At 39.4% G+C, this 23,428-nt stretch overlaps 1 protein-coding gene across 1 annotated transcript in view; it reads left to right on the forward strand.

Annotated features, from left to right (window-relative positions):
• Positions 1 to 23,428, forward strand: part of eys (eyes shut homolog) — a 154,135-nt gene that overhangs the window by 117,636 nt on the left and 13,071 nt on the right. The window contains exons 40-42 of the mRNA XM_008278748.1: positions 6,128 to 6,236; positions 11,077 to 11,300; positions 22,603 to 22,775. Of these exons, the coding sequence (XP_008276970.1) occupies positions 6,128 to 6,236; positions 11,077 to 11,300; positions 22,603 to 22,775 (506 nt within the window). The remainder of the gene's footprint in view (positions 1 to 6,127; positions 6,237 to 11,076; positions 11,301 to 22,602; positions 22,776 to 23,428) is intronic.

Raw genomic sequence — 23,428 nt, forward strand, 5'->3', positions numbered from 1 at the left:
CATCTTGCTAATCATCCCCAACAAAGGGATGAAAGACATTGTGAATATTTAATCAAGAATTTAGCAGCCTGTTGTGACAGTAAACATAATTGAATGAATCACATTTGCCTTTCGTGGAGCAAGATTGCACTAAAACGATCAGAACAATCCAAACAGGCTGCCATGTACATAAAGCGTACTGTGCGGACCTTTCTTTAAAAATGAGCAGGGAATGGCTGACGTTTAGTTTCCTTTCAGTTTATAATTTGTCTAAAACTGGAGTCTGTAGAAACAGTGGGTTTGGTGTCAAGAAAAGTGTGATATTCTAATTTACATTTTTTTAGGCTCGCTGTCAGTAGTTATGCAGATTTCCTGAATGTAATGGCGTTACGGTGCATTGTGTTTTCAGGAAAAAACAACGTGTAAGAGACAAGCAGATTGATAGCAGATGTGATGCACGCAAAACATTACCACAACACAACAACTTTTCATCATATTTTCCCCTCTCTAGAAATGTTAATTGTGTTTTTTTTCTTTTCCACTTATAACACAAATGGACTGTAGCACTCGGATACAGGCAGAAGCTGGCAAGACAAAAGGCCACTACAGAAATGCTGTGCAGCCATATAACTTCACAGAGGGGAGTGTGTAGAGGAGAAGCTGTGTCATTTTTCATTTGGGGAGGACATATTTGTTGTTGGCTTGGTCTTTGATGTTGGGAGGTTTTCCTTTGGGGATATTTGGGGCAATACGGCTACGATTAAATTTGAGAGTGACAGACTCCAAATGTTCCCCTGGTCATTTGTCAGGCTGCGCACATTATTGGTTGAATCCTGTTGTGCTTGGCATTCACTATCAGAGTAATTTCCATTCACACGCAGTCAAAGATCAACGAGGATGACACACAGCATTCTGCAGCATCACTTTTCTTTGCTTGTCACAGGTGAACTGTGAGTCCCTGGCAGATATGATTATTCAAATTTATGCCACTTTTGTGGGTGTTTTTTTTCTGTCTCTCTCCCTCTCTCTCTCTCTCTCTCTCTCCAGTCAAAGGAATGTGTCTCAAGTATAGTTCTGACTTACTGGGAATATTCTTTTTTTAAGACAGAGGATTTTGTGTCTCGAACCTCATGGGTTTTGATGTTCATATTGATGTTTTTATAGACCGTCATATTATTCCTGTTTAAAATGCACTAAATTTCCAGTTTCAGGAGGAGCAGTGCATGAATACCCGGCCATCACGTCTGCTGTTTCCTCACAGTTTTCAGAACTTCTTTGTTTGATGCTAGGAAAATGTGTTACACTCAATCATGGATAGTGAAGGATCCAAAACACCTTGCCTGTATGTTTATTTGTTGATGGGATAGAGTATTGTTGCAAGTCTTTTTTTATTATAATTCTGATTTGAATTGATTTACTTGTGTCTCATATATTTCACTCCAGCCAAAATTTGCATGCGTGACCACCTTGTAAGAACAAAAAGAGCGCTGAATTATGTATCTTATAAAGGGATATTCCCTATTTCTGAAATGATTATTTGCCCAATTTTAGTGCTTATACGCTGTATTCACATTGCATTTAGACAATCGTGTCCAAAACCACATTTTCTTTGTGCACACATACATTTGACTTCAGTGTTTTGCCTGAGGACAGTACAACGTGTGCGCAGGACGAGCCAGGGATCAATCAACCAAATCTATGACTAATGGAAGACTGATGATGCAGAGGCCAAGATGTCCTGACTTTTATTTCCTATAGGTCAAGCTGCAAAAAAACACATATAATCTGACTTTCGTTACACCCTGACCGCCTCGTAAAATCAGATTTTCTGTTAAGAATTCAAGGTTTGTGGGTTTTTATTGAGTCACCACTTCAAGTCTGAAACAACATGTTCCTGTTTTTAAAATCCCCTCATAACACAGGACAAAACAATGCGATTAATGCATGAATAATTAGTCAGTGTTTAAAGTATTATGTTTCGGTAACTGTTTTTCCACACTAATTTAAATCTAAACGAATATTGTTTCAAATTCTGTGATCAGTTGTTAAAGTAGTGAAATGATTACTTGCATTACATTTTACATTCTAACTGTTATTTAATGACTATTGCAACATATATGCGATGTCTCTTCACTGACCACTGAACGGGGTTTTAATGTAAAAAAAAATAAAAATACAGGGTATGAAATGTCGCCTAGCAACAACATCATTAAGAGGACAGAAACAGACGAAGTGCTGTAAACATAAAAAAGACTTTCCAACTAGAAGGACATTTCAGGACATCTCAGGAGTCTGAATTCTTTGAATTAATGTCAAAGGAATACAAAAAAAGAAGCTTGGCTTTCTGAGTTCAAGTCCACTCCAGGTCAGATACATCCATTCACCTCTGTTAACTTGCTCAGGAACACACTTGCTAATAAAAAGCTAGAGAACAGGTTTTTTTTTTTGTCTCTCCACCTACACTGCATTTCAGTACATGCATGTGGATGCTGGTTATAGAGGGACGGATAGACTTTATGGTCCCAGAAGCAGCACATGTTAAACACACAAAATACATGTAATCACAGCGCAGTGTATAAAATATAATCCACAACATCCAGGTAATAGATGAAGTAATCCCTTTGCAGCTTGTAAAAGTAATTAGTATACAGCCATTGATTACTTTTTTTCCCCAAAGTACACTAACAGTGGACAGAACCCATCCTTAGCACTTTCTCTGGGTTTTAATCGTTGGGAGATTAATGGGGAATCATTTATTTGGGGAAGCGCTGTGCCATATGCATACCTTAATCCGGAGCATTTTTTAAATCCACATCCTCTTGAACCAGTGCCAAATCCGACGCAAGGTATGTTTATCAGCTCCACAGTATTCAACGTTGTATTGACAAGTCTTCCCATAAAAGATTCATTGAAGTAGCAACCAGCAGCCCTGCCCGCTCACTTGGAGTTTCTTTTGTGAAGCCCCACAATACCAAGAGCCTTGCTGTGTGCTGTCTAATTGTATTGCTGGAGATATAATGATAGAACACAGGCTACCCAAATTAATTGAGGCTTGCCAGTCACAGCACAAATTATGCAGCAAATGCTGCAGTGCTCCGTGTGAGGAAGTCACTGCACCAGAGCCAGAGCAGGCTTCACAGCCAGTGTAGGTGTAGATTGTGTTGTGATACAGGGCTTGTTGCACTTAAGGGAAACCAACAAACAAGATCCTTCCTGTCTTGTGCAATAGGTGCTGCAGTGTGATATAGCATGTTGTTATTAATAATCATATGAGGCTTTATTTCCTCTTTTCCATCACGTCTGATGTGTCCCTACAACCTGTTGTGCCAGTAAGAATGTAAAGGTAACAGGTGTCCTCTTTATATATGTAAAACGTGTGAGCCAGTTGCTCTGTCTGCCCACAGATATTAAACTCTACTAAGCACTGTCTCTGTTTGCAGAACTAATACACTCTTGACTCTAAATCACGAAACGACTCGCAAATTATAAATTCACCACTAACATGCTCCACATTATCATTTGCTTTTTGTCAGGATCTGAAATATGGTTAGAATAATAAGCCATTTTAAAAGAAGTGTTACATCTTGCTCATCAGCCGGTGAAAACTGTTGCAAGGGCACCAGTGCAGTGCATGATGTTTTACTGCCATCTGTTGCCAATACTTTCAGATCTTTTATGCAATAGTAATATTTTAATGATGATCCTCCCTCATTATTAATTTTCTGCAGAGGGCTGTGAAGGAGTCGCGTTCAAATAGGATTGTAAAGACAAACGCCTACCTTCAGGTTGAACAAATACCTTTGTGGAAAGGTGCGGCGCTGAAAATATTTGCAAGGTCCCTTAACATTGCAGGTAATATTTCAGAGGTGATTCTCAGGAAAGTTGCAGTAATGCCGTTGCCCTGAATTAGTCACACACACACACACACACACACACACACACAGACACGGTCTAAATGAGGATGTTAGAGATGACAAATCACTTATGATTAGAGCATTAGCCAGATGAACAAATGCATAAATGATGATTGAGTAAGTAAAAATGATCACAGCCATATTGTGGTGTTGCGTGTTTGGAGAAAATGAAATATTTATACGTTTTTTGTTTGTTTACCTCAAGTTGGGACTTTGCTGTTGTCGGTCCTATGAGACCCAGCAGTGAATGGTGCACAGGGAGCCCAATAAGAAATTACATAGTGTTTCATCTCCGCGTTAGACAAACTCCGGCCTCTTTTTTTCCCTCTGATTCATTCATATGTTTGTTTGTGCGATAAAGTCCATTGTGGTTTTGTGTTTGTGTTGCTACGTGTGCGGTGATGGTAATGTGGAGCTGCAGGGCGTATCCGTAGCTATCTAGTGACTAGACCGGGTATAGTAGTTATAGTCATCTTTATAAATAGTCATCTTTTCCTTAGAGCAAGAGCGATGTAAATTAGCCTGGTGAAGCATTCGATGTGCTCACGAGAGCTCATCAAGTAACATCATCCTGTTTGCTTAGTGAGCATGCTCTCTGTGTCTCATAGGGGCAGTTTCTGCAGCATTAGCAGTCCAAATAAAAAGCTACTGTAGTAAGCAACCAAAATATGCGTCAAATGCCCTCGGCAACAGAAGGTTTTGTAATAATATTGTGATGTTTCATACCTCGCCAAACAGTCGTTTTTTGTTTTTTTGTGCTGCACAAAGACATGGACTGCACTATTGGCTCATTTCAGTGTTTTCATTCGGATCTTGTTATATTCTTGTGACTTGAAGATAAACAGTGGGGCCAGGTAATTTTCTGAAGTCACCCACTGATCACGTAGCGTTATGCTAATGTAAGGAGAATGACCTGAGAAGCACACGGGCACCCTGAGGATGGTGATGGATGTCTTGTCTGGACATTAGGTTGCCTTCCACGTTCCCGATATTAAATGTGCCTTAATTTATCAGTGTTTGTATGTGTCTGTACAAAACAGCTCTCATGATTTCCATACCTGTAATTAGTCTTACCTGAAGTTGTACGCGTATGATTGCCTCAGGGAGGCGTCCTGGAAGGCTGTTTCAAATTAGCAGGAGGGCGATTGCCCTGATTGTTTCCATCTGGCCATTAAAGCAGACATTTGAGGCTTTTTTTTTTTTTTTTTTCTAATCAACACTGGCACAGTCGCAAAGAATGGACGAATGAATTTTGCAGAATCAGATGTGCAGTTCAGCAGCGTATTACTTGCACTGCATGTTTGCAAGCAAAGAGTGTAGAAAAGTGCAGCATTTAGATTTCTCACCAGCGGAGTCGTGTTTATGAGCGCGGTGCAGAGTGTACAACCTTTCGCATAATGCAGAGCCCTGTAAAGAGGCTTCTATTGTATATTGCCCGCATAAAGCCAGTGATGAATTGGTGAGAGGGAATCACTTGACTTTGCCAGAGCTGGAATATGACACAAGTAGACCAGCTACTTAACATTATGGCTGCAACATTAATGACTAGTACAATTGTATATTTCCCCAGAGAGACACAGAGGGTCAAATGATAAAATTGTCTTCCTTCTCATTAGAGTTATAATGTATATCTAGTTTGTGCCCTCGTTTTTATTATTAATTAATCTTGAATGACATAATGAGCACTTACACCCATGATCATGGTTGTTTTTTTATTGTTGTTATTGTAATTTTTTATTATTATTATTTGTTTTTTTTAACGGTATAATGTACATCGGTTACGTAAATTAAACTGGTTATGACTGGTAAGTGACTTTTTTTTTTTTTTTGCTGTTTCTGAGGAGCACCTTAAAGAACCGCACTGAGCAGAAAACCTATTTCTGGGCTTATTATTTAAATCCAACTGGAGAAAACACTCTGTATTTTTGTTGTCTCTCCTGGGTTTTGGGCGATAGCGTGGGATACAAATGCACCATTGCTTCCATTCCAATCTACTAGTGCATAGCGTTTCTCATAAAAACAGTGCGTAATGTATACCGAGTCATACATAGTCAGTTTATGGTATATTCTCAGTGGTCACATTAGCAGCTCCGTTGCTGTGACTGCTGTGTCTGTCTCTCCATCAGAATATTTTTCATGCTTTGCTGGATTTCCTGTTAGTATCAGATTTTTTTTTTTTTTTTTGCCAAACGCCCTCTCAAACTAACCCCGGTCTCTCTTTCTTCTCTTAACAGATACAATCTGCCTGTTGGCAAACAAGGAGGGTCATGTATGATTGAAGTAGCTGCAGATAATGGCACAGCTCAGCGTCTCGAGGAGTTCGTGTCACAGCCCGTGTCAGAGGTATCCTGACCCGCCTGCAGTCACGGCAACCCTTTTGTACAGCCATTATCTTAAACGTCCATTTCTAACACATAATCATGTCTTTGATATCCCTTTCCTTTTGAAGTACAGTTTACCCCAGTCATATTAAAATGGTAATTAAAACAGTAAAATAATCCCTCATGCATGACTTCCATCATTCATGAGTAAACAATCAAAGGAAATGCATCAGATGTTCATTTACATACAATATGTTTCCACTGAGAAATCAACCAGCTCTTTACCGTTATGCTCCTGAATGCCACTTAGCAATTTACAAACCTTTCAGAGTCACATTTAGTATATTACATTTAGTATCGTAGTTTACTTATTTAAGACGTTGTTGTCCAACATTTCAGGAATCCAGTGATTTTGAAGTTGATCACTGCCGCTATTATTGCACCCTTCATTGTGAGGTCCTTGAGGTAAACAGTATAAATACATTGATGTTAGAGAGTGACCTGGGAAGATGCAGCTATACGTGTTTGATTGGACAGACGAGCTGAGCCGGATTCTTCCCACAAAACCCCACGCTGTTATTTTCCCAGCGCCCTCCGCATCGGCATCCCCCGCTGAGCCGACAGAGTGGCCTCATTCAAATGTAATAAAACACATGACAGCAACATTATGGGTAGCTTAGCCATATGTTATCAAAGCCAGCCCAACATGTTGTTTTTCTATTTCAAGTTGCTTTATGCATGAACAACAGGAGCTACCGTCAAAACCGCACGCACCTGTTACAGTGTGTTCCGTAGATGATGGCAAGTGGCAAGCATGTAAGTAGCATTGAGCCCCGTTCTCACTTGTTAATCACAGGCACTGGCTCATTAATTTGATTAACAACACCTATATTTGTTATTAAATTAATAATTCAGCTTTTCACGTTCAAAGACGCAGAGAGGGGCTCAACCTTCCCACTGGCTCAACATGCCTCCCTCAGTGTGATTTATGGTCGTCTAATTTGAGATGCCAAGATGTTTCTCTCCCACCACCCTCCCCAACTTTAATTTTGGTTGCAAACACATTAATTACACAAGCACACTTTTTTTTTTTTTGTTGCTACAGTTAAATAGCCCATTGGTTGTCGGTCAACCTTTTGCCTGCTTTTTTATTACCAAGGATGAAAGATGCGGTGAATGAATAGGCTTTTATAATCGCATCCAGCACAAAGTCAAATTAAATTAAAATCCTCTGAAACTAAATTTGATTTGGACACACGTTGGACAGATTGTTGTATTTGCCGACATTCAGCAGTTGTGCATTTGTGATATTTTGCAGAAATTGTGCTTTTTAGCAAGGGGAATAAACAGCAATTTAAAAAAAAAAAAATGGACTACTGGCACTGAACAGAGTCTAACAATAGAATGCGTCATGTGAAACAATTGTGTGATTTGGCTGTACACAATGTAAATAAAATCGACTTAATTTGAAATTGTAAACCAAGAACTGGCTCCAAAACCTTAATCCCCCCCACAGCTGCAGACCTCAGAGAGATCCTAAAAGTTAGTTTCTCTCAGTTTTTCCAGTCTTTGCTGCTGAGACTCTTCAGACAGTTTAGCAGATGTCGGTGAAGCACTAATGGCATCTATTACTAAAGTTGGTATATGTCAAATTATGAGTAATGAAACCCTGATTTCTTGGTGGATAGTGTTCTCCAGTCACTGTGGGCTTTGGGTAATAAGTCAGCTATAGATTGTCTGTGAATAATCTTCTTTAAGTGACACCGACATGGCACGACTGGATGCACGCAAGGATGCTTTCTTAGGGTTTCGCAGCAGGCTTCCCACTCTGATGCTGGATGTTACTGTTACACTCACTGCTCGCCATGAGGTCAAATTACTCAGAAGCAAAGAGGCATTAATGAGCAACTTAATGTTTATAATACAAAATGATCTTGTGGAATAACTGATGATTACGAAACTGATTCTGCAGCCCCAAAATAATACTGTGGAATTATTTTAACTGCAACTTGCCTCAGCATATTGCACACATTAATAAACAACATAAAGAGTACGGTAAGCTTTTGTAGTTAAAATACTCCAAGAATGTAACATGTGCAGTAACTAAGAGTGCAGTAATATTAGAAATACAAAACAAGTCGTACCCTTCGTAGCAGTTTAGAGCAAAAATAATACATGTATGCAGACACAGGAGAGTTTTAGAATGAGTTTATTCTTACATTTCGTCTTACAGTTCACAGATTGCCTATGTAAGGATTCAAGACCTGGAGTTACATAAACATATCGATTTCTTCCCTTTGAAAGCCTCACTGCTACCTGGTGGGGTTGCTTTTTTTCCCCTTTCTGTTTGATAGCTTATTTGTTTTAATGGCAAAGATCATCTAAACATAATTATATGAGCATCAGAAGAATATGTAGACACATAATAATAAAACAGATTCCACACCGACTGCTGCTGCCTTCAAATAAAATTTTAAAAAACGAGCATAAGGCGCTTGTGAACTCTGTGCTGTGAGTCCACTTACAAAGTCATGAATATTACATCAGAGGGTCTTTCAAATGGACTCTTCTCATAAACATGGTAAACACACTTGAAGGCACCGTCAAGTCATTCCATATCGGCGCATCGGGCATCATGCAGCTCCAGTGACTCATAGCTGGTTGTATCACATAACAAATACAGTCGAGCTCGGTGTAAACGTATCCACAGCTGCTTATTTTTATTTGAATCTTAAGCTTTGTTAAAGATACTTCCAGGGCTCTTAACTTCGCGTTGACTTTGCGCGCACGTCCCCGTCAGCCCCGTTATCCGTGTCTTTTTACAGGCTTTTCAAATGTGCGGCAGTTGTGTCATTTAAAGCTCGCGTTAAGCCAATATCCCAAATGATTATGTGGTCTAACACCTCACTGTCCCACTGCCAAACACCTCCACTGCAGCTGTCCAACACTTTTCTTCCAACACCAGCAGCATGCAGTCATGACAAATGTTATACTGGAACATAAATTCAGACGTGATGGCTCAGACTTCACAATGTCAAATATAAAGATTCAGACTAGCTTGACATCTTCAGTGTTTACCTATACTGCACTTAGCACAAATAATTAGCATGCAAAACTTTGGAAATGTATGCAAACAAAGCAAGAAATGGGCCTTGGAGACTTACATAAGTAGGATTTATTTTATATCTTATTGTATATTCATGTTTTGAACATGATCAAGTATCCATGTTATCAAGTTTGAACAGAAATATAGAGTGTTGTCATACCCACATGAAGTTGTTAGCAAATTTTTGACAACACAACAGAATTTTCACATTATTTTGGGTGTAATCGAGCTAAATGTTGAAATAGCTTTAATTGTTTTCTTGGAATTAAGTTAATTTTCTAATAGGTTAGTAAATGTCATCTTCAGTATAGAAATCCTCCATCCATCCATTATCTACACACCGCTTAATCCTCTCTAGGGTCGTGGGGGGCTGGAGTCTACTCAAGGTGAAGGCAAGGGACACCCTGGACAGGTCACCAGTCTATCACAGGGCTTCACTTAAAGACAGACAACCAAGCACACTCACATTCACACCTATTTAGAATCACCAATTAACCTCAACATGTTTTTGGACCTTGTGGGAGGAAGCCGGAGAACCCAGAGAGAACCCACAGAGAACATGCAAACTCCACACAGAAAGATCCCGGTGTCCTCACCAGGACGCGAACCGGCGACCTTCTTGCTGCGACGGTACCAACCACTGAGCCACCTTGCAGCCCGTATAGAAATCAGTTTAAAGAAAGTTACAAATATAAAGAGAAGACCTTCACATTATGTACAATAGCAAAACAAAACAAAACAGAACAAAATAACATTGACGCACTAAACAAAAATCCTTTTTGATGAAGGGAGCTCTTCATTTGAAATCCACTGTCACCGCGTTTGTGTAATTTTGAAAGAATGTGTAATGGGGCTGTGATAAATTTTGATTTGTCTTTCATAAATTAATCATCATGCATGGCACGGGCATGAACGTTATCTAAACCTTCTAAATAGAAAGTAGTATTCAATATTCATTTGAACAACCAGAGGTCACCGCTGGGAATGAAATATATGTAATTTAATGTTAATATGAGATGGTCTTTTGCTACATTTTTTATGCGGCTCTACATTGGAAACAGACGCAATTATACTTGTTAAATTGACCGTTATGGTAGGATAAGCTGCAAGTTCACAGGATTTATCTATATTAATTCTAGCCAATTACTTTGCACATCAAAGAAAGCTAGGAGGGTTTTTTTTTCAAGCTGTGTTACTTCTTTCTCATTGTATCAGGATGTGAATTATCATATGATGTTAGAAGAATGGGGTACAAAGAAAGATTGCTGTTTTTTCCTGTAATTTAGCATTTAATGTTATTTTTAAAGGCAATCAGTCAGTCAACACAGAATAAATCACATGTCCAGGAAAACCCACTGATCACTTCCCCTACCCCACATCCACTCAAAAAATGAGTGTAGAAGAGGGGGTATAGGATTTTAAATCATAAATCTATGAAAATACATAAAAAGGGGGAAATTTTGAGGGAAAAATGCTGATAGTAAAAAGGAATAAATAAGATTTTTACAGTTGAAGACCGCATTAAGCCGAAGAGTAACTGAAGCTGATAATGTCTCTCGTTCATCTTAATATCCATTAGGGCGCTGTTAATGTAGTAATAGTAATAATACATTATACACACAGGGAATTTGGAATCTGTTTTCAACCTCAGTGCTCAAAGGGAGACGTGTATTGTACGAGTTACTGTGATTCACTAAACCATAATGTTGATCGCTGGCTGTCTAGAGTTTTTTAGTTTTTTGTTTTTTTTTCTCAGGGAACCTTCGGGCCCATATTTCTTGGGGATGTTTCATCCCACTGGGAGATGCGTGACGGCAGCGCAAAAGGAGAGAGGAGATTCATCGGCTGTATCAGGGAACTTCAGGTCAACTCAAAGGAGATTTACCTGGTGGGCGAGGCGGTGAGCGGGAGAAACATCAAGAACTGCGACCCACCTGTCTGCCAGCACCTTCCCTGTCGTAACGGAGGAACTTGCGTCAGGTACTGGGTCACCTTTCACCCCTAATTAAAGATCGCCTAACTACCTTTGAACTTGAAAGCGCTGAGAATATAAAGTAGAGTCTCTAATGCACTCCCCTTCTCTAATAACAATACATGACAAGGAAAAATGGCTCCAGGAGCAAGGTGAGCAACAGCAGATTGGAACTAGTGTTTCCTGCGCCATAAAAGAAGGAATGTTTACTCGATACACTTGATATATGGCCTGATGTTTTTTTAAAATCTGTGTGGCTCAACATGAAGCAGAGCCTCAGTTTATCTGCTGTAGTATTATACACTCACTTTATTAGTCACACCTGTGAAATCCAATAAATAACAACTCTGCTATGAATTTTACCTTCACGCGGTTTCTACATTTTCAGTTTTTGTCGACGCCGTATAAAAAGGGGTGATGATTGTATTTTATATTTATTATTGAGGTCCTAGTGGGAGATGGTGGTGTGCTAGGCTGCATATTTTGTCCACCTGATTAGCATATACGAGAAGAGCCAAATATTAGGAACCTTATGACAACAACATGCAGTAATAAACATCAATTAAAATTTTAACCTTTTTGACAGCATCAACAATAAAATAAAAGTGTTCCCTAAATAGTAAATTGGCCAGTGACTATATATTCCAGTTTAGATTGTCCTTCCGATCTCTAAAAAACATAAAAAAGAGCTGTGGAGTGTGTGCTGTGAGCATACACTAACTCAGTCAGCCAGCTAGTGAAATGACAGTTTGGCAGCTCCTTTCCCCCTCGCCCTGACCGTTTCTTAATGCAGAGCTGCTCAGTTGTCAAGCTTATCTTATCTACATTGGACTAATTTCAGTGTGGGGCCTACTCAAGGGTAACTGTACTGTGAAATATTGGACTTAGACCGTAAATGAGCGGAAAAAAATGCATAAATTGATTATTAATCACATTAAGGATGCAAGAGATGATTTGGGAATTCCTGTGAATAATTGCCATGATGAGATGTATCAATTTTTCGTTTAGGGACGACATTCATTTTTAATTTTTTTTATTTTATTTTTTAATCTGTCCATGATGATGTGCTTTAGAAAAAATTTGTGGTAAAGTTTGGAGCATGCGTTGACAGCAACACTGTGTTTCCTACAGAAAACCAAATCTTTTTAATTTCACTGTAAACAAGCTTACTGCAGCTTTGCGAGCTGATTAATTTTTCAGTGATGAGAGTTTCTGCGTTCTCAGAGAGTTTGTAACATAACGGCAATTAAATGTACAACACAAAATAAATGTGCAATAACAGAGGTTCAGGTTGAGGAAACTGCCGACTTCACTGTAATGACTCCTGCTCTCCCTCAGGACACCAATACTTCTGTGAGAGTCAGCGCTTTGGAGAGGTCAGTTAGTTGTTGACCATCTCCTGGTTCTCTTTAGTTTTCTGCTCAGTTCCCTCCACGCTGAGGCTTAAACATTACATAATACGGATAACAAAGCATCTCGCCAAGCTCTTCATTGTGGGTTTCACCGAAGGGAACTTAATGTAAATGTAAAGTTTTAAAGAAGCTATAATCAATATTTCTTGCATTAAACATGATCACATGAGAAGTTGTATGTAAAAAAAAAAAAATCCATTTTTATTTCCCCAAAGCGGTAGCAAGTGGTTTAACATCTGTCAGCTCAGTGTTTTGGTTTAAGGGCCCACAGTTTTACAGCTTTGGTTTAACCTCACATTATCAATGTTATTTCCAGCCCAGTTGATTCAACCATGTGTACAAATGGTTGTTAAAAGAGGCCCTAGGTAGCATTCATCTTCTAAAAAAAGTTCTAAAAACCTCTTAGAGACTATCCATCCAGCACTACTCAGACAGTTTTAGCAACCAGCAGGTGAACATAGTAGCGTGTTTAGTAATTAATGAGACAGATTTTTCACTTAGGAATTCATGATAGTAAATATTTAGTGAATACTGGATTCATTCGGTCAGAAACATGTTGACGTTGCTCGCGTCTGCCAGACGTGATAAATCATCTATAAAGGTGATAATGTGTCAGCGTTGTTTACAGCTTGCTCCTGCTGCTCCCAAGTGCCCAACATATCTGTTATTGCAACATCAAATCACCTTAGACTCATTCTAGGAAGAAGACAGAGTATTGACACATTACTTGAGCAACTGTAAATTAAAAAAGATCCCACTTCCCTCAGTTAATTTTACAGTATTTTCATAGTCCAATAAAGGGCTTCCGGGGCTAAAGTTAGTCTCTTGTGTCGGGCCAAAGTATAAAGACCTGCTCTTCCTTCATTTTTATCCTCATCAGACTACTATCACACCTCACCTGCCTGTCTCTTTAAGTATATATTCACTACACATGTTGCTCCCTCACCTTAGTTAATCTACAAAATAGCTGCTCTAAATGTCTTCTTCATTGTGTTGTGACACTATCAATTAACGGCTGCATTTATTAAACAAGAAATGAAAAAGGGCACCATGAATATTGGAGTATGAATAGCTCTAAGAATACCAATTAAGACAGAGGCACTGTGGTCACATTGGCTTGACATGTGCGACAGAGTGGGCCTCGCAATTATCTGCGTGATGAATATGCGTTATTGCTGTATCCTCTTGAACCACACAGCATGTGGAGGTCATCGGGAGTTCACAGAGCTCTGTTCATTGTGTTAGTTGCCCTGGATTGCACTAGCAAAACATAATAGGATGAATGAGGATTTTTATCACGGGTTCACTTGGGGTGATTTTGGCTCCGTCCCCTTTTCATGTGGTTCTCTGTTCATTTAGCCATGTAGAAATATCAATATTAAACCTGAGAGGATAATGGCTGGTGGTTAGTGGGCGATACATACATATTAGGTATTTAAGTGACATGAGTGTGAAAAGCTGGGCAATCAGCACCTGAAGGCTGTGGCCTTTTTATTCTTCAGTGCCAGGTCTGTGATGCCAGATATCTGTGTCATTTATAAACCGGAGCTGCAGGTTGCACAGGCTGATGTCATTAGACTGGCTGTAAACACAGCAGGTGGAAATGTTGAAACGGAAATTGTTTCCAAGAGGAGTGCACACATAAACTCTGCAACATGCGTGTTCTTTAACAAACAGGAAATCTAAGGAAAAAAACACCTTTGTTAGTACAATCACACAGTTATGAAGTGCAACATGTCATCATCTCCTGATTGGATGACTAAAAATATATACAACCATACGATCCTGCCCATGTAGTCCACACACAGATGTGCAGATGTACTTGTGAGACCAGTTGTTGTGGATGCCGTGTGATGTGATTTGCACCTGGATCCTCAACTTCCTGACTGCGAACGTCCTGCTGGGGTGCTGATGCTGACGGCATCCCTTTGTGCCTCTGTCTGGGCGCACGATAAACCTTTTGTGGGAGCAGGTGGCAGCACCCTGCAGGGTGTCTGTGTTTAGGGCATGAGGACTAGGAATTGATAGCGTGTGTGCTGCACCCAGCATAGTTCAGGGTTTTTTTTTTTGGTTTGTTTGTTTGTTTTGTTTGTCACATGCACTCAATTGTGTTTCAGAGAAAAGTATTAAGATAAGAAAAGGCATATTATGTATGACATCCGTGTATTAAGTGTAGCATTGCTCATTATAGGGGTAATATTCTTTGATCCATGTATAATTTCCACCCATGGTTTTTGTATTTGTAGTATAAACAAATAAGATATGAAATGTTAATTAGTGGGCTTTGGAAGTGCTATTGGCGGATTTTGTTATCTTTGAACAGATTAGAGGTAGCTCTCTCCTCTTGCTACCAGTCTTTAAGCTAAGTTAAACTAAACAGTAGCTTCATATTTACTGTGCAGACATGACAGTGTTATTAATATTCTCCAACATGCAGCAACAAAGCGAAAGAAGCACATTACCCAAAATTTCTTGTGTAGGTTGACATGGAGGACTCGCTAGCAGTAGATTACAGCTGATGAGAGCCGCGAGTGACCCAAAACCTTGTGTGCCATAAAACCAAAACTAAATTAGCTGAAAGACACTGAAATGCTGAGGGTAACTGCAGAGTCGGACAATAATTCTCCGTGGCTCTGTCACCATGAGGGACACCTTCCTCATAAACGTAATGTTGATTTATTGTTAATATAAAAACATTGATTACATCTGTTATAGCGTTCTCGTGTGATCACCTCGTGAAGTTAAGAAGAAGAAAAAAAAAACAGATTGATACACAGATAATATAAATAGCTCCACCTTTGTTACTGAGTAGGGGCTAGACATACAGTTTATTCCCACTCTGAGCAGGATTTATGTAGACAGAATTTTTCGGTGTGCTAATTGCCTGCAGTAGAGACAGCGCCTCGCTCACTCTGTGATGGTCCAGCCGGTGGCACACCATCCTCCACTTAGCAGTGATTTCTCCCGATGCTCCATTTCGCTGCCTGCAAGTGTTCCCTCACAAAGAAAGTGAAACCAATTTTATCTTAATCAGAGTTCCAGCTCGACTTGTTTCAAAGTACCTATAAAATAACTCAAGGTCCAAGAAACAATTATTTTAATTCACCATGAGAAACAAACATAGCTACCATCCTGTGTGCGATCGCGGGTCCCTGAAGAATATTTCCGGAGAAAACTTGCTCATTACAGAGTTTATTGCATTTGTGTCTTTGAATTTTGGAGGACGAGAACATTCAAAACAACTGTGTGAGGGTGGGTTTTTTTTTTTGGCCAAATGAATTTATATTTAAATCTATTTTTACGCATGTAGACATACGCTTGTATAAAAATTAGTTTCTGTGTCACCTTGACATACTTAGCACTGATGATAATTAAATATGTATTAGAATGGGAACAAGCCGCACCTAACTCAATATGATAACCAATCAGGAACACAAAAATACTTCTGCATTTAATTTTCCATTTAGAAGTGCGGTGATTATTTCATTTAGACCTCTGACTCTGAATAAGCACAAGGAGGTACAACAAAAATAGAGTTTACCATGTTGTCTATTTCTAGGATGCTATTTTTTTATGGACTGGGTCGGCATAATTCTCTTCTTTTTCTTTAACTTAATGTCAACTCAACTAATTCATTAATTATCACCTATGACATAATAAAATAATAATAATGTGATAATCGGTGTCTTTCTGAGTTTCCTGTCTAACTCTATAGACCATGAAAAAGCACTTTAATTTACTTTTAAAAACCTATACATTTCTGTAGTTTTTGAAAATGACCCTCAGGCAGGATTACCCGGCTAATACAAAGCAACTAACTTAAAACAGTATGCAGACACCATGTTCTGTAATAAAGAGGCATGCCTCCAGTGCAATATTGTCAAAATGCAGCGGAGTGGCACAGAGGAATCAGCGTTATGATGCTTTGGATATACAGGCCCGTATCCGATATACGATACATTTTATGTTAGTCTGTCTCTGGTATTTGGCGACAAAATATAGAAGAGTACCAGCGTAATGGTATTCTGCAAGGAGTGTTAACCTTAATGGTGCTGGACTAGCCAGCGTTTTGAAGGCTGTTTATAGTCAGTCAGTCAGCAGCAAAAGTTATTTGTTAGCCCAGTTTGGCCTGCAGGAGTTACGGAAGCATGTGTAGCACGTCACTGCCACGGAAAAAATAACGTCTTTATTGCAGCAATGAAGCAGGGAGAAAATCTGCCAAACAGCCAAGAATTTCCACTGTCACGGGTGATGAGCACAAAAAGGCAGTCTGAAAAATGCTAACTGTCAAAGAAAATGATTCTCATCGTTTTAAGGGCCTGACAAGAGAGAGTGTGAGCCTGTGACTGATAGACAAGATGCACAAATGTGGGTTTTGCTTATTTCTGTGTCTTATGTTTCACTTATACAAGAAAAAAAAAAAACACTTGAATGATGACTTGAACTCTTTCAAGGAAACTTTCCTAACATCTCGACATGATGAGCAGTGTTTTCCTATCCTCGAAAACTCTTTTCCTGCAAAGCAGATCTTGGAAAGGGAGTCATAGTTTGACTAATACTGCTCGTCTCCTTGATTAAAAAAGATCAACAGTCTGACTTGACATACGGTACCTATAAAAAGTATTCACCTGCCTTTGGAAGTTTACACCTTTTTTTTTTGCTTTTGAACAATGAATCATGGTCAATATAATGTGTACCTGAATTTGTCATTGACAGACAAGACTCTCTCATGTCAAAGTGATAACACATTCCTACAAAGTAGCAGTTTTACCTTTGGCAGTGGTTACAGCACTGAGCCGTGTGGATAGGTCTCAATCAGTCTTGTACGTCTGAACACTGCAATTTTACCCCATTCATCTTTGCAAAATGACTCAGGTTCTGTCAGGTTGCATTGGGATTGAAAGCTCTTTTTAAGTCCAGCCACAAATTATCAATTGGATTTCGGCCTGGGCTCTGACTCATCCACTCCAGAACATTCACATATTGTATTTAGAATATTTCTGTGTAGCTTTGATTGAATGTTTCAGGTCATTGTCTTGCTGGAGAACAAGTCTGCTCTACGTCACAGTTCTCTTGCAGACTGCATCATGTTGTCCTCCAGAATTTCCCTAAATGTTGCTACATTTATTTTACCTTACACTTTTATAAGCCTCCCTTTTGAGAACTATCCCTACATCATGATGCTGCCACCACCATGCTTCACAGTGATGTGTCTGTGATTGTTGTACTGTGTTCGGTTTCCATCAAACATAACATCTAGTCTGATGGCCAAAAAGCTCAATTTTGGTCTTAGAAGCTTCTTTCAGCTGTATTCAGTCTCCCACATAGTTTCTGTCAAACTCTCACTGAGATTTAATATGAGCTTTTTTCAACAGTGACTTCCTCTTTACCACTAAAGCTTTGACTGGTGAAGAAGAGGCAACAGTTGTACACACGGTCGCTCCCATCTCAGCAGCTGAAGCTTGTAACTCCTTCAGGGAAGTCATGGGTGTCTTGGTAGCCTCCCATACTCGTCTCTGTCTTGCAAGGTCACTTAGTTTTTGACGAAGAAGTTAGTTTTGTCTTAACATTGTAGTTAATGCCAGGAGAACTGATTCACTAGTAGGCTGGCCATCCAGATACACGTCTCTTTATATTAATTAAATTATAATTTGAATTGCCCCTAGGGGATTAATAAAGTTATTTGAATTGAATTGAATACAATCACATCAGACTCATTCACAGCATTCAGATTAACTACATTCCACTAATTGCGTGACTTCAAGCACCAATTGGCTGAACTGTGTCATGTGGTGAGTCACCTAAAAGGGGCTTCATATTTATGCTATCACTTATTTTACATTTTATATTGAAGTTAGATTGCAGAAATCAGTTTTCACTTTGACATGAAAGATGCTTTTTTTTTCTTCAAAAGAACAAATTGACTGTGATTCAGTCTTAAAAAGCAATAAAAGGAGAAAAACTTCCAAGGTGGGTGAATACTTTTTATAGGCACTGCATATGCACTAATCCAAAGCACAGAAATCCTTTATTTCTTTGTTTGGTTTGTACTTCTAGGCTAAGGATTTAATTTTATTATTAATTAGAGGAATGTGTTCTCCACAGTGAGGCATTAAATTTCTCCACAGCAGTCTAGATGGAAAAACAATGTTATGTTATTCATTTTATTCATACACGCCATGCCACTCTCAGTGTGCTCACCATTTTTCCACTTAATGGATGTTTTTCCTACTTTCAGGCTTTTTTTTTTGTCCCTCAGTACTTTGTTATGTCAGTTAGAGCTGTTTTTTAAATTTCTCCCCTCAATTTTCATTGTTCTCCAAAAGATAATGGATGTTCACTGAACTTCTTCTGTTTCACGTCAGTGTTTGTGTCACCGAGCAACAGTAAACATGCAAGTGTTTGTCCATTCTGCATCCACCGCACGCCATGGACAGATCTGATACACGAGTTTATCACTCACGCATCTGCTACACACAGTTCTGTTTGCATACCAGCATCTCTGATGTTAAATATAAACCCCTGTTTCAGTGCTTATCTGATTGGCTGTTTGCTGGTGTAACAGGCTAGAGGTTGATGTGACTTTTACTCAGTCATTCATCATGTGAAATATTGGTCTGTAGGTGATTTGTCACTAAACTGTGTCGCCGTGAACCGACCAGGTTATCATTGTGGTGTTGGTATAAATGCACACACATTTTCAGGTTGAGTCCTCTGTGCAGCGGGGCATGCATTCTCTGTGACACATGGTATTTACTCTGTGTGTCATGTTTTATTGAACATCCTACATGCAGCTGCTGGTTAAAGAGTTAGTAGCTTACCGACAATACAGAGCTGTCGAAAAATGCTAAATTATTGTAACACAACTTTATTTCCGAGACATGGAAGCAGCGCTTTCAGTTTATTAAAGGACAATGTTCTCAGGTATTCTAAGACTGTTTCCTTTGCAGTCAGTGTATCAGGAGTTTAGAACTTGAATAAATACACCAGCATATTTGAAAAGTGTGGAGTTTAAACATGCGAATATACTTTAAAAAGTGTTACAGAAAAGCACAGCTTTCTGCAGAGTGCACTGTGTTCCGGGTTGGACTGTAGAAATGTTGTCTGATCCCTTGAGAAAAGTTCCCTCGCTGCTTTATAACTCCTTCCTATAAGGGGTTTTATTTCAAGCATCATCTTTGTATGCGTTTCTATGGCAGTGTGTTTCAAAAGACTCTGTGATGGAGACTTAACAGACATCACCCTTCTTCACCGCCAAGGAAATGTTTGCAAGGGTGCCTGGGAGAGGTCATGGAAATATCGAACAGCCGTCTGCTCAAACAGGAGCCCGAGTACGTCAGGTGAATGCCGTGTGTAAATTCCACTTCATCCCTTTTGTTCATAATAAAATTCAAATTACAAATAAATGGGTGAGGGACAAGTTGTCTTTCAAATGATTCTCCCTCCCACCCACTAAGAGTCGTAGTGTCTGTAGTACAGTGGTGTCCAATTGGCTCTTTGCGGTGCTGGAAAGCAAATGGCGTTTCAGTACCAAAGCAGTTCTCTATAAATAATATCTGCTAAACCCAGTGGTCCTTTTAATTTTAACAAAGGATGAAGTGGGCTAAACGCTTTCATCCCGAGAACTGAAGACTTCATGGCAGTGGAGCCTCATCAGTGGCGTACTGTAGCAGTGTATTTGCATACCAACAAGCACTTGAAAAGAAGTGCTCTGTAAATAACTTACAAGGACTGAAATCTAAGAAATGCATGTGGCTGCAGAGCTTATTGTTCTAGCTGACAGGGATATCATAAGCTAACCGGTCAATTATTCATCATTTTATCTGGTACTTATTAGATTAAAAATGTATGTCTTCTTTAATAATTCATCCAGCGTGTGTGTGTGTGTGTGTGTGTGTGTGTGTGTGTGTGTGTGCTGTAGTGGTGCCGTTTTGAATGGCGTGAGATATGGCGGTTACCAACTTTATGCATTTGTAATTAACATATTCAGATTAGTCTGCAAACATTACTACAATTTCGTAATCAAAGTGATAGCCTGGGGCAAATTAGACTAACCTTTTGTCACCCCACACATCAAGTTTTTGATTAGACCAATTAAAACTCAAGTGTTTTCCACCGTATTCTTCCCCCTTTGCTCCATCTACACTTTTACCTTTTTTTGGAGCCACAAATATCTCTTCTGCCTGTTTTTATTTCTTATACACAAGTCATTTAACAATTCATTTTTAATGGTTTATCTTCCCTTAAATTGCACGTGCCTTTATAGGCCGCTTTATTGTTTCATTAATGCTTTTTTCGAGGATCGAAATTGTTCCTCGAGGAGGCGAAAATATTTTTTTTTTCCTCCTGAAAAGGCAAAGCAATGTCAGGCGAAAAACTTCACGCACAACTGATTCTCTCTCTGTACTGTTAATTGTATGCTGCTTTCAGTGCAAAAGAATTGTTGTTTACCCAGTGAAGGCAGTGGATTGTTTTGTGGTCAATGTTGTTTTATGTAAAAAAAAAAATTAAAAAAAAGACATAAATAAATAAACACATCCTCAGCTAAACCACAAAATCCGTTTGCTGAAACTTGTCCACATAGAGGCAAATTTACTTTGTCAGTAAACTCAGCATTTGTAAACACGGTCTAATTTACCAGCAGATATTCGGCAACTTTTTAAAGTAATCTACAGTCATGTTTACATTTTGGGATGCAATAAATAATATCTCAAAAGAGTCGGAGGAGTGCTGAGTCCCGGCCTATCCCAGTGACAAACATGAACCACCAATGAGTGATTTCAGGTAGCTTGTGTGTGTGTGTTGTGATTGTGGGAGGAAACCGGAGCTTCTGGAGGGAAAAAACCCACGCAATTTGTGTGTCACCAACATTTAAACACAAACACCAACTGACAGTGCAAGGGACAAATTAGCAGCACTCAAAGCAGCGAATCAACACGTCTACACCAGGAGGTGCAGTGCCATTAAATATTTGTTTCTTCCTCTTGCAGGTTGTCAAAGACTATAAAAAATAACAATGCCTGTTCTGTTCACTACATGACATTTTCCATCTCTGACTGTTATTTTAAAAATAATGGCCACGATTGGCGGCGACAGTGTTCTGCCTGCCGTACATCGCCGTGCTTTAAAATCAAGCAGCCTGTTAATAATCGTATACTTTCTGCATAATACGGCGTCCTTTTGTGTTTTATTACAATTGCATCTAACAAGGCTCGACTTTGGTGACAGAATGTAAATATTTCATTTCTAGAAGCCATTTTCTCAAGAAGCAAAATACATTTTGCAGTGCTGCTGCTCCAAACACATTATTAATTTATAGATTTGAAACCCCACCAATACTTCCTCCTATCTGATATACCTTTCAGAGCTGTGCACATCTTAGGAACATTTTATAAAGTCCCTGTCTGGATATCACTTTGCATGCTAGATCAACCTCCCTTTCTTGCCAAAAGAGGAAGCGCACGAGTGGAAATCGAGGAAATAAGACATAGAAAATTGTGTACAAATTCTGGTTATAAGTTTCCTGACATGCCACTAATGATCAGCTTTCGACTGTTGTTTTTCATGCTGCGTATGTTTACTTTTACAAAAAAAGAAAAGAAAAGACATGTGAAGTTATATCTGCTGCAGCTACTAAGATGAATACATCCACACTAGGATTCATATTTTTCTCCACCGCTATCTGTACAGTCACTCAAATTGTGTTTCAGCAGATCTCATATATCACAGGTATTGCATCAGGCTGGACACATTCGCTCTCTTACATTTCAGGATGGGTTGTTTCATCCTCGCTCCTCTCCCTGTGTGTTCTGTAAGCCACTGTGCAAGTGTGGCAAGCCGTGACATGTCATGATCCGTTCTCACCTTTGACCTTTATCTTGTCTCTGCACACATCTAGCGATGCCGAGGACTGGTTCTGCGATTGCCCTCCGCTTTACACGGGCCGACTTTGCCAGCTCACCGCCTGCGAGCGCAACCCCTGCAGTCACGGAGCCACCTGCATCCCAAAGTCGCCTCTGGAAGCAGTTTGTCTCTGCCCCTACGGAAGACAGGGTCTGCTGTGCGACCGGCGTAAGTGTTACAGAGAGCAGCTTCACGCGGAACAATGCGGTGTAGATTTGGCAGCTTTATTAAGACGCTGATCTGCAAACAGTTGGTGAGCGAGAGCCTTGAGCTCTTGTTGGAATCAGAGTCTGTCGTTAAATAAAGGGATTAATGAAACTGAATTCTGCTGAAGTGGCAGAAACGTCTTCCTGCAGCAATGGAGGCAGATAATCAAGGCAAAAAAAAAAAAAAAGAAAACCTCATGGCTGCTTTGCTCAGTATTCTAAAAAGACTATTGCAAGTTTGTAAGATCGTATTACCCAGCGACTTTAATTCAGGATGTAGGACTGAAAGGTGTTTTTTTCTAAATATGTCAAGCTTCTACTGTACCTTAACAAGATGTTATCACAGATGTTAATAAGATGGCTCACTGTCACTTCTCAGTTTCAATATAAGGAACTGTATGACACAATAGCATGAAATATATACGACACCAAAGAGGCATATCAGTGACTGGATCTGTGCTGCTTTTTGGAAACACAAAAGCAGGTGTTTGTCATCCTCTCTACCTGCACCAAGACAATTAAATTTGCCTTTTGCATTATTATTATTCTTATTTTTACAAATATTAATCATATATTGACAAGATTTTTAATTTTCCAGTATTTGATTTTGCACCA

This window comes from Stegastes partitus, unplaced genomic scaffold (genome assembly GCF_000690725.1).
Source record: "Stegastes partitus isolate 25-593 unplaced genomic scaffold, Stegastes_partitus-1.0.2 Scaffold131, whole genome shotgun sequence".
Classification (NCBI taxonomy): Eukaryota; Metazoa; Chordata; class Actinopteri; family Pomacentridae; genus Stegastes; species Stegastes partitus.